At 44.0% G+C, this 12212-nt stretch overlaps 1 protein-coding gene across 2 annotated transcripts in view; it reads right to left on the bottom strand.

Moving 5' to 3' along the window:
- TAPT1 (transmembrane anterior posterior transformation 1) overlaps positions 1–8692 on the bottom strand; it is a 54436-nt gene extending 45744 nt beyond the window's left edge. The window contains exon 1 of one of the 2 annotated variants that reach the window (XM_035112367.2): positions 8233–8692. In XM_035112367.2, coding sequence (XP_034968258.2) covers positions 8233–8692 — 460 coding nt within the window. The remainder of the gene's footprint in view (positions 1–8232) is intronic. The other variant, XM_035112368.2, reaches the window with a different exon arrangement.
- Between the last annotated feature and the right edge of the window lie 3520 nt (positions 8693–12212).

Raw genomic sequence — 12212 nt, 5'->3', positions numbered from 1 at the left:
GCCACAGATTACTATCATGCTTTCCCTTTTGGATGCCAATATCGACCTGAACATTTTGGTAGGTGGGGGCAATAAGTTGCTTCCAGTACTGTACTAAATTACTTTTTGGACTCCATGTTGCCACTCACAGCAATTCTGTAAAGGAGTCTGTCCTATCTGAAATATCGCCTCCAGTATGCTTTTCCTATAGAGTTTGTATGCAAAGATCACAATTCTGCTCACTACGGGCAACCCCCCCCCCATTTCATGGGGGTTACGTTCCGAGGCATCGTGTATGCCAGTGAAATCATGTATATTTTAACACCATTGGAAAAACCTGCAAACACCCCATTCCGCCCCTTCCCCGTCACTTCTGGGTTTGGCGTGATGCACATATGCATAGTTGCACACATGCTGAACACACATAAATGGGAGGTTCGTTCCTTCACAGGCAGAGACATAGGGAAAGTGTTCTAATGGCAATTTCTTCTATCAGTTCACTCTCTAGCTCCCTGTCATTTTTTCCTATCATGTACACATTAGTTGTTCCAATACGTCTGGTACTCTAATGATTGTGATCCCATTTTCCTGGGACTGTTTTCCAACTGGACAAGGACAACAACAGCTGTGATGGGGATAAATGGCCAGTTTATGCCACATGTATTTTTAGTTGCCAGCATCATCTTTTTAGGCACCCAGGAAAACAGGTGCCTGGGGGTTTTCCAGCCCTGTTCACAGCCATTTTAATGGGAAGTGCATTAAAGTGGTAACGCCTTTGGACTTACTGCTTTTGTGACCACAGGCAGTCAGAATTTGTGTATTAAGGTATGTTAAAATGCATTAATAAAGTTACTTTGCCTATCAGAACTCAGTCTCAAATTTCTACAGCTTAAGAGAATCACAGGGCCTATCCAAATGTTGTCATTTTAAGAATACACCCAAAAATTAAGTGAGTACTTAAAAATGTTACAGGTTAACATTGTAAACAGATGTTTTGTAGAATCATAGAATTATAGACCATGAATTGTAGACCACAATGGTCATATACTGTACTCCAACCCCCTGCAATTCAGGAATCTTTTGCCCAATGTGGGTCTTGCTCAAACCCATAATTCTGAGATTAAGAATCTCATGCTCTACTGACTGAGCTATCCCAGCAGTTTGAAAATATACATATTATACAAGTACCCTTATCAGAGAGCAGGAATGGCTGCAACTTCCTTTTGAGGGTACACCTGGTGGCAAACCCAGAACTGCTGCTGTGTAATGTGCAAAGCAAGCAATTTCTTCTTCCAAAGCCAAGAACTGAATTTCCCTTATTTTATTAATTTGAATTAAATATCATCCTTACTAAAAGTATGTATCATTTCCAAACTTTCTGGTCCCTTCCCTGAGTTTGCAGTGCATTGGCTGTAATGCATTTATGGTGGGAAAAATGAATTTTCTCCTATTGCAGTTTGATCCTTGCAGAGCATCTGAAGTTTGTTCTTTTACACACTAAGGGTGTTCCCTTCTCTGGTCTCGCCATGTACATACTGAAATGTCAATTTTGGGTTCGTGTGGCAAGGTTTAAAATACAAATTGTCTGCAGGTGAGAATACTGTGAAGCAAATGCAAAGTGGCAGATTAGCTAAAGTCTTAAAGGTAAAGGTAAAGGGTAAAGGGGCCCCTGGCCATCAGGTCCAGTCGTGTCCGACTCTGGGGTTGCGGCGCTCATCTCGCTCTATAGGCTGAGGGAGCCGGCGTTTGTCCGCAGACAGCTTCCAGGTCATGTGGCCAGCATGACTAAGCTGCTTCTGGCGAACCAGAGCAGCGCACGGAAACACGGTTTACCTTCCCTATTTATCTACTTGCACTTTGATGTGCTTTCGAACTGCTAGGTGGGCAGGAGCTGGGACCACACAGCGGGAGCTCACCCCGTTGCAGGGATTCGAACCACCGACCTTCTGATCAGCAAGCCCTAGACTCTGTGGTTTAACCCACAGTGCCACCTGGGTCCAAACTTTTAGACTGCCCCAAATATATTTTGTTGCAAAGCTGCAATCTGATAGCAATGAAAGAAAGATCAGTAAAAGAGCATTCTAAACAAGGAAGCCTTAAATACTGGACAGCTCAGCTGGTTAGTGTGTGGTGCTGACAATGCAGGTTCGATCCCAGTAAGGGACAGGTGCATATTCCTGCATTGTGGGGTGTTGGACTAGATCAGAGCTTTCCAAACTTTTCATGTTGTAACACACTTTCTAGACATGCATCATTTTGTGACACAGTAATTCAATTTTACTAGCAAACCAGAGGTTAAACTAACCCCTTTCCGGCCCCGGGAGGAGCGTGGAGAGTGTTCACACAGCACACCTACACATTGCAGCTGACACACAAATGTGTCACAACACACAGTTCGGAAACCTCTGGACTAGATGACTTCAGGGTCATCCAACTCTATGATTCTATGAGAACTGACAGCAGGGACAGCATAACAAATATAAGCTCTTAATACAGTAACATTTATTTGAATTGCAATAAAGCTGCAGTCCTAAACTCAGTTATCTGGAAGTAAGCCCCTGTGAATTAAATAGGACTGAATTCTGAGTGAATTTTTTAAGGATTGAACAGGTATAAAATGCAAAGAACACAGTGGGACTTACTTCCAAAGAAATATACTGCTGATTTTACAGTGGATCAGTAGCCTGCAAGGGTTATATGAGAATTATCTGAGATATTAATTTGTTTAAAAACTCAAAAGTAGAATTCGCAGAATTGCAAATGGTTTCTGTAGTGTATTGCATTCAAAGCTGTGCAAAGAAGTGTTTAGCATACAGTGGAACCTTGATTTACCAACGCGATCCGTTCCATGGAGGCGTTCGTAAACGGAGGCATTTGCTCCCCGAAGGCACGCTTCTGCGCGTGCGCAGATCGCTTCTGCGCATACACGAGCTGCGCAGATCGCTTCTGCGCATCCGGCGCTGAGGAACCTGGATGTAAAAACTTCCAGGTCCGCGGCGTTCGTAAACGGAGGCATTCATAAACGGGACTGTTTGTAAACCGAGGTACCACTGTATCCTGAAAAGCAGTCTTATTATATTTGTATCCCAACCTTCCTATAAGAACTCAGGGTAGCATACATGGATCACTAAGCAACATTAAATGTTGGATATGAGAATCTACAATATAGATCAAGATATAATTATTTGCTTTGCCAACCCCTTGGTGATATAACTACACTCACAACCATGTTACAACCATGATCCTCCTATTTTCTGTCTTTGACTAGAATTGGCACACCTTTCAATACAGGCTTCAATGAGCCAATCTGTCTGGCTGTTAGCCAGCAAGTTGATATTTTGATAGCCTACCCAGGGATGGCTCTGGGCAGTATTGCAGGGGGTTGAACTAGATGACCCTCACGATACCTTCCAACTCTACAATTCTGTGATTCTATGTTCACTTTCACCACTCCTGTTTCCCCCTCAATTTAATAGAACACTTTCCAATTTTATGAAATCACCGTTTGTCAGTTCAGACAGCAAACTGGTATGATCAAACCAGTAAGCATCCTATTTTTATTAAGTGAAGTGCTCAAGGGGAGGAAGTGGCAAACTAAGCATGCCACTAAGCAAGCTAGTAAAAGATAGAAGGATGTAAAGCACATTTGTTAATTCTTTCAGTTACAATTTGCTTTGCTGACCACTAAGTTCTTATTGACAGGCTTCCAAGATTATCTTGAACAAAGCTAATAAAAACCATTTCCCCACCAGAAACACTTTGTATATTCATTTTAACAATGTTTGATACCATTAATCGTTCGCCTGAACTAGTTTTATGCAATGGGCACTGGGGACACTGTTTTGCAGTGGTTCCAGTCCTATCCCTGGGGTCAGTTTCAAATGACAGCATTGGATTATTATCTCAACTCACCTGTAAGCAGTGTTAGAAACTGGGACAGAAAAGCTTTTGCCACATGGTTCCTGGTACCTGGGCACAAAAACAGAATGGCTAGTCACACCCCCCCCCCCCAAAAAATGCAGCAGCACTTTCTATTTATTTTTTCAAAATTCATGAAGACACAATTCACATCAGTGACACTGTTAATAGCAATTACTGGACACCTCAAATATAAATGGGGCTCAGCCCCTGCAGTTTTAGCCAAAACAATGACATCTGAAAAATTTATATTTACGAATACCAGCATGTATATAAATTTTATATGTGTACGTGTTATGTAAAGTATTGTGCTAGATTCGTGAAGGGGCTGGGACACCTCAATGTTCAGAGAGCCCCCCCCCGTGCAATGTCAGGACATCACACAGCATTGTGTGTGGGTGACCTCAATCCTCTGATTGCATGTGGGTGCCTCTGATGAAAAGTCATTGGAGCTGTCATTAGGAGTTTGGGGGAGAAGTGTAATCAGTACATTAATGCAGTCAACTCTATTTCTCTGTAATATTTGACTCAGAAGAGGCCACATTATCCCTGAACCAGTGCCTGGACTCGTTGATGGGCTGGAACAAGGCCAACAAACTGACACTAAATTCCAAGAAGACAGAAGCACTGTGGTTGGGTAGGTCACAAGTCCAGAAAATTGGTCATTTGTCTACTGTGAATGGGGTTGCACTCCCTAAGAAGGAGCACATTCCTAGTCTGGGGGTTGGATCCATCTCTGATGACTTCATGATCTATGGGTTTCTTTACCAGCTCTGGCCATTTCTAGGCCAGGATAGCCTGAGAACTGCCACCCATGTACTGGTCCTCCAGAATCAAACTGTAGAGTTGGAAGGGATCTTGAGGATCATGCAGTCCAACCTCGTGCAAGCTGTCCCATATGGGGATCAAACCTGTGACCTTGGTGTTATCAGCATCATGTTCTAACCAACTGAGCTATCCAGTGGTCACCAATGGATTACTATCATGCATTGTACATGGGGCTGCCCTTGAGGTTGACCTGGAAAAGCTGGCAGCTAGTGTAGAATGTGGCAGCTCAACTGCTCAGAGGGGAAGAATTCTGCTGTTGAAAGAATTGCAGTGGCTGCTAATTAGCTACTGGGCCAAGTTCAAGATGCATAAAGCCCTATAAAGATTGGGGCCAGGGTAACGAAAAGATAATCAAATCCTTTACATGCCCAACCAATCATTGCACACTGCAGGAGAAGGCATCCTGTTCGCAACATCTTACCAGGAGAGCTATTCCACAGCATGCTGAAATTGAGCCTTTATTATGACAGCATCTACCTTTCAGAACTCCTTCCTCTTACGCACGAGACAGGTGACATCTCTCTGATGTCTGTTGAAGACTTTCCTCTTTCAGTAAGCCCTTTAAGTCGAGATTCCACCTCTGCACCCCACCCCTTCCCAGTTAGTATCCATACTGAATGGAAATGGTCTTTACATATGTAAATGTTTATATATATGAAATGTTTTATACATTTGTTGTATTGTGAAATTCCTTTGATTGCTTGATCCATAGATGAAATAAATAATGTAAGAGCTCCCTGTTATTATAAATCTTAAATCAATGTTCATCGTAATGATAGACCTCAAAAGGTGACGTGACATGTCATGCTAGATTACAGTTGAGTAACATTAACAAGCCAGGACAAACCTTGAGTTCACACTCTCCACCCTTCTCTCCTTCTCCTGTATAGCCAGGATTAAGAGTTCATATGTTTAAATCATGGTATGCAGTTTCATTCGTACCCAGTGTTTGAAACTCCCATTGTTCCAGGCGCATTTTGCGACAGAGAATTTCATTAGTACAAGCAGTTTCTGAGCTCTGGCAGCTTAACACCTCAGAGCACTGCTTATACAACAGGTAGTTATCAGTGTCCCTGTATTTAACCTGTGCAAAGAAGACTGTTGCAGCTGTTGCTGCATATTGATTGGTGCTTTCGGCTAATGTGGGGGAATTCTTATTATGTAACATAATGATGGGTTATGTGGTGCCATTTGTAGGGACACTGTAAGAATAGGCACTGGTCTTGCTACTTTAATTTTTGTTTCTGCAGCCACTTTTGTGCTGCTGACATAGATGCAATCCTTTAGAAACATTTCCAGTAGTAATATGGTCATCTTTTACAGACCACAGGATAGCCCACTAAGCACTTTTTTTCCTGTTTTATAATAATATTTTATTATTTGTACCCCACCCCTCCAACCAGGCCGTCCCAAGTCAAGTCAATTTGCCAATGAGATCACACATTAGTACAGTTTCATCCACATGAAGAGCCGCAGACTTCTGTGACATAATGTTCTAGTCCAGAATGTTATAGAATCTGCGAGTGTCATGAAGAGGAAAAACAACTGCAGCTTTGAGCAAAAAACTGAACTTAATTTTCACATAATCTAATCAGCTCCAATTCCAATAAAGAAATGTATGAGGTATGCATGTGTTACAAAATTAGTTTCCTATCTGTCCATATTTCATGGGCACCAGCAGTGCTTATCTATATAGAACAGATGCCTGCAATTTTAACACTATTTGTTTCCTCTTGTAGTAAAGTATTTCTAGCACCTCCTTATTTTTTCCTTTTTAGAACACAGTTTTTTTTAGCATGGTTTGATAAAATGATGCCTGCTTCCATTTGAATAATACTTATAATTCTGGAACAAAGCACACTATCTATTTGACGTCTAGCAGCTTTGTGGTATAATTGCTCTATCACCTACTGCTGATAGTCATTATTCAGACAGCCCAAATAGTTCTTCTGCTCTTGAGTTCCTTTTCCTAACAATTAACCCTAATATAAATCTGAAATATAGACTTTAAAAATCTGTAAATCCTGTCTCCTGAACCAGAAATGGAGAATGGCAGTGTACCCAACAACTTCTAAGGTGTACAGTACTCTAGTAGTAAATATGACTTCTGACATAATTTAAACAAGACAAACCTCAGTTTTAAACTCTGCACTCAAGTCTCTGTGTGTGCATTGACACTTTCCATCCTACAAGTCAAGACACTAGAATTGTGAGTTGACAAAACCCACCTATACTGTCACATCCAATGCTATTATCTCCACTCTGGAGAGGAAATTTTTTTTTTTACACAGATGCATAGTTATATATGTTCAAGCAATAACCTCTTTCCACACCTAGATACTGCATCAATACAATTTGATGAGCTGCAGAATCTCTAAGCATTTTTTTCCAAACCTCACAGTGTCTAAAATTAGATTCCCAAAAATAACTTACTGCCTTTGCCGACATGCCTAATAAACTTCAGTGACTAACTATGGATCAGAACTGGTGTGCACCAAGCGCCTGACTTAGCAAGAGAAATGTGTAGTAGTACACAAGCTTCAGCTTAGGTGCTTGTAAAACTAAAATTCCTCCAAACTTTTGACAGCACCGAATCTCAAACTTGGAAAGGGCAAGAACAGCAGAGCCAATCAGAGAGCAGTTGACAAGGCTGTCATGAGAGAGAGAGAGAGAGAGAGAGAGAGAGAGAGAGAGAGAGAGAGAGAGAGAGAAAGAAAGAGAAATCCTCTTAAGTATAGTACTTGACTTCAGAGGAACTCTTGTACTGTCTCAAGAGTAGAACTGCCTGATTCACTTCTTGGAGCACAAAACACGCACGCTGCTGGAATGATATTTCTACTTCTACAACCTCCTTGCTACCTTTTGATTTAAAAGAGCAGCAACACTTGGCTGAGAAAGGACAACTTTCCGCTTTGATTTCTGCTCACTCACTCACTTACTTCCTCCTGCCCCCCCCCCCCAGCTCCAAACACTGTCTGCCAAAAGTCACCCGCCACCTAAATCTCTCCATGCTCCTGAATCTACTCAGCCCTTCATTTCTACGGAAGGGGGGGGACACACCACTGGGGCTTATGCTTTTGTTTGGAAAGGTCTTGCCCTGGCACCCTGAGCAAGACCCACCTCGCAACCTATGAACCACCACGAAACACTAAGCGCAAGGTGCATTTATTTTCCCTGGTGCCGCCAAGACATTCCCCGAGAGAAGCGGGCGTCATAACCACAGGCGTAACAAGCAGCCCCTTTCGTTCCCACCTCTTGGGAAAATCTAAGCCCCTAAATTTGACTCCTGCCGCCCCCAAACAACCGAGAAGCGGCATGGGTTCGAGTGCGTGTGAGCCTGCTCTGCACGTGCCCAGAGGCACTCCGCATTTCTTTTTGCCCGCGCCTCCTGGGCCCGCCGCGATGCACTCTGTACATGCTCACGGGCACGCCTACCTGTTCTTCCCGCCCCCGCAGGGTCAAGCCCGGCGGAGGAATGGCCGCCCCCCCGCTCGCCCCCCCCCTCACCTGAGGCCCCGCTGCGCTTCTGCTGCCTGCGATGGTCGCTCTCGTAGAAGCCGAGCGTCTCGGCGGCGCGTTGCTGCTGCTGCTGCTGCCCGAGACCGGGCGACGGCGGGCTGGAGGCGGGCGGCGCGGAACGAGCAGGAGACGGCTGAGGGGAGCGGCACTCGCCGCCCGTGAAGCTGCTCCGCCGCTGCTGCCCGGAGCCCGGCTGGAGCAGGGAGAGCTCCGGGGGGCCGCCCCCCCGCCGCCCGCCTTCCCCGCTCCCGGCGGAGGCGGCATCGGCGACGCCCGCCATCTTCACGCGAGCGGCCGCCACAAACTCCGCTCCGCGCGCCGGCGGCTGCTGCTGCTGAGGGAAGCCTCCGCTGGCCCGTCGGAGCACGTCATCGCCGCGCGACAAGGAGCGCACGAGACGGGCCCACCTCTCCAGCGCGCGCGAGCGGCGAGCGGTCCTGGCGGCCATCTTGACGGAGGCAGAAGGGGCATTGCCATAGCAACCACCTTCGCGCGGCCTGCTGTTGCTGCTCCTCCTCCTCCTCTCGCCCAGCCCGAAGCCTCGCAGCGACGACGCGGAGGGAGGGCGGGCCCAGCCTCCTCTGTCATAACAACACACAGTGCAAATAGAAATAAAAATAAAACAATCCCCCGACGGAACGAAATACTCGTGCACTTGGAGGCACGCTTAGCTGAGAGCCCCAAAGCCACGAGGACTTTGTTCCCTAAACGGAAAATAGCCTGGCAAAGTTTCTTCTTCCCCACCCGCTACTCCTGCGCTTCTCCGGTGGGGCTGCTGGCTGGGAGTTTCCCCCCTTTGAACCGCGTTTAGGATGGGGCTGCGCGCAAATGAAGCTCAGATCTCCCCTCGGGGTTGCGCAGCTCGGGGCGCCCCCTGCAAATCCCACCTGAGCAGCTGCAAAGGACAAAGCTGTAAAAGTTTGCTTCGTTTTATTTAAGAGCATTCAAGAAAGCAGAAATGTGGGGGACTTGCATTTGAAGTTTTAAGGTTTTTTGGGGGGGGGGTTTCGCCCTCGCGTTTCTGATAGCGCACAACGCCTGCTTCAAGAATAAACACTCCTTGCTCTCAGCTAGTAAAGCTTAAAACTACAATCCTATAAAGGGCCCTATTAATACACTGGGATTTGTTTCAAAGTACGGTAAACACGCAGAAGTGTGCAGGCACATGAAAGCTCATACCAATAACAAACAAACTTAGTCGGTCTCTAAGGTGCTACTGGAAGGATTTTTTAAATTTTGTTTCGATAGGCTAGGAATGTAATTTTCTTCTAGATTTATGGAAACGAGAAGTTAAAAAAGATTCCCATACGTACTGTATAAGATTCTTTATACTATACATGGGTGTAGCTAGGAACCTCAGTTTGCTATTTATTTTTATTGATTTGGCTACACCTACGGTATGTCTTTAGATCAGTGCTTTCATTTAAACTTACTCTCTATTAAGCCTCTTTCCTTTTTCTTTCTCTACTCACCATGGACCAAACATTAACTCCTCATCTCTATTTTTCTCTGCACTTCCATTTCTTAAGCTATGCCCTCTTTTGGAGACAGGTTTCCTTGCACTCCTCCTGAGCAGAAGCTTTGCAGGATGAGACCAAAGGTGGTAGACACACAATTTCTTCCAGAGCCTTGTGAGAACTGTAGTTTCCCACTCAGAGATCTACAATTCTCACCTCCCCATAACAAGCTACATTTCCTGGAAATCTTCAGGGGTGGGGGTGGGAATAATTTGCTTTAAAAGTATGGGGGTTGGTAGCCAACTGACTTTGCAATAATTCTCTCTCCGGTGATTATGCAGTGGCATAATACTGGCTTGGAATAAAATACTTTTTTTAATACCGGTAGATCTGACAGTTAACCTGGTAGGTTCTGCTAAGCTGCTTAACAGATCTATCCTCCATGGATTTGTCTACCCCACTTTGTAAACTAACTAGAGGTGGGCAACAAATTCAATTTAGTGCACATTTAAAGGTGAATCTAATAAATTTGCACTTTCCAGAACAGTATGCAAACTGAAACACAGCCATCCTTGGAAAGTTGCACTTATGAATTTTGCGGTGCAGGTTTCTAAGCAATGCTTGCAAAAATACACACAAGGGGAATGTGTGCATAAAAAGAAATGTATTTGTGAAAATAACAAATAAAGTGCGTTACATTAGAGAAATCTGCTTGCGTGAATGTGTGCATTGTTCAAAACTGTGTTAAGCTGTGTTTCATGAGGATCGTTTTTTTAAAGTGCACATGGCTGCAGAAATGTGGAAAACTGAATTTAAGACTGGGAACATAAGAAACGGAGAGAACCAAAAGTGACAGTTCCTTCCATTTCTAGCAGTGACCATCCCCACATCATGTGACAGTAAAGTCCTTTCATTAATTATGTGTTGTGTGCAAAGTAGTACTTCCTTTTGTCTGTCCTAAATCCTGATTATACTGCCAGTCAGGTGCAGTGTGGGACTGTGATTTCTAGTATTCTCTCTATCCACTTTTCCCACACCCATGGATCGTTTTATAAACTTCTATACGTCATCTTCATTATCATCATACCCCTCACAGCCCCTGTCACCCTTTTACCCTAAATAAAATGCTTTTGCCTTTTGTTATAAACCAAGGGTGCTCCCAAACCCTTCTTATTCTGCTTGCAGCTTTTCAGCAGCTTTTCTAATGCTGCCATATCCTTTTTGAGATTTAACAGCTAAAACCTACACCATCTTGCTGCATCACAATATTTGCAGTTTTAGTTGCAGTCCTTTCCCTAATAATTTCTAACATGGAATTTGCCTTATTCACTGCCCCAGCATAGCAAGCCAATGCTTTCAGTAAGTAAATTATGCAGTATCTACTTTAATTTCCATAGCCCAATCAGGTCCCATCTGTGAATGTGAAAACACTTTCCCATGAATCTCATTACTGTATGTCATTTTGTTATCCATTCACTCAGTTTGGGGAGTTACTTTTGGAGCTCTTCACCCTGATTGGAGTCTTTGTTCACCTTGATTCTTCCAGAGAAGGAAGGAATAAGTCCTTTGCCATCTCTTCCTCTGTGCATTTCCTCTTTTCTCTACACAGCAGGCCACAGTTACCCACTATTTTTCTTTCTGTCATTCTCTTTAGTGTTCTATTTGCTCCACCACCACACCTTACTTTATTTATCCTCCTATAGCAACTCACACTAAGGGAGTCAGAATTGTGGGAGGGGAACTTGTGCAATACAGCTGGTTGCAACAAGCTGGATAAATTGGCACCAACTTTATAGTATGCCTCTGACTACAGAGAGGAGGAGCAAGAGAGAACATACTGTTTGTGTGTTTGTTTTATTGTTATTGTTATTAACTTTTTTAAAGCATTCTTACCCCAGTTTTCAGTCAAAAAGGATTCCCAGAGTGCCTTACAGGTTTCCCAGGTTTACAATCTATAAGAGGGAAGAGGCACATGTTTTAAAATTCAAAGTTATTTATATAGCATCAGCAGTGTGCCAGGTGTTTTGTACAAGAGGACAGGTTCCTGTACAGAAAGTTTTCCAAGTTGCAACTTAACTCGCTTCCGTGTATTTCCCAGTCATCTCGATAGTGCTTCTTTACACCATTGATATATATACCAATGAATGCCTTATTTAGACCATTCTTACTATGGGCTTTGGTGACTAGAAATGTTCCAGTGCAGCCACCATCTTTTCCTTCAGGGCTTCGTTACATTGCTTCCATATTAGGTTGCGTCAAGGATAGCCAACATGATTTCCTTCAGAAGTGTTTGGCATCCAACTTAAGAGAAATGTCTCCAAATTAGTAGTAACTCCCACCATTTATTTCTATAGAAGAATATTGCTGAAACATTGAAGCAAGTGGAACACGGAAAATGCACGTGCGGAGCAGGGAGAACGAACCAAGAAGCACAGCAATGTCACTTTTAGGGGTGATTTTGCAATGTGTTTGGGGGACATGTGACATTCTTGTGAAACTGAAGAGATGGCT

This window comes from Zootoca vivipara, chromosome 9 (assembly GCF_963506605.1).
Source record: "Zootoca vivipara chromosome 9, rZooViv1.1, whole genome shotgun sequence".
NCBI classification, from domain to species: Eukaryota; Metazoa; Chordata; class Lepidosauria; order Squamata; family Lacertidae; genus Zootoca; species Zootoca vivipara.
Note: the sequence above shows the minus strand (reverse complement) of the source record. Positions and strands in the feature narration are given on the sequence as shown.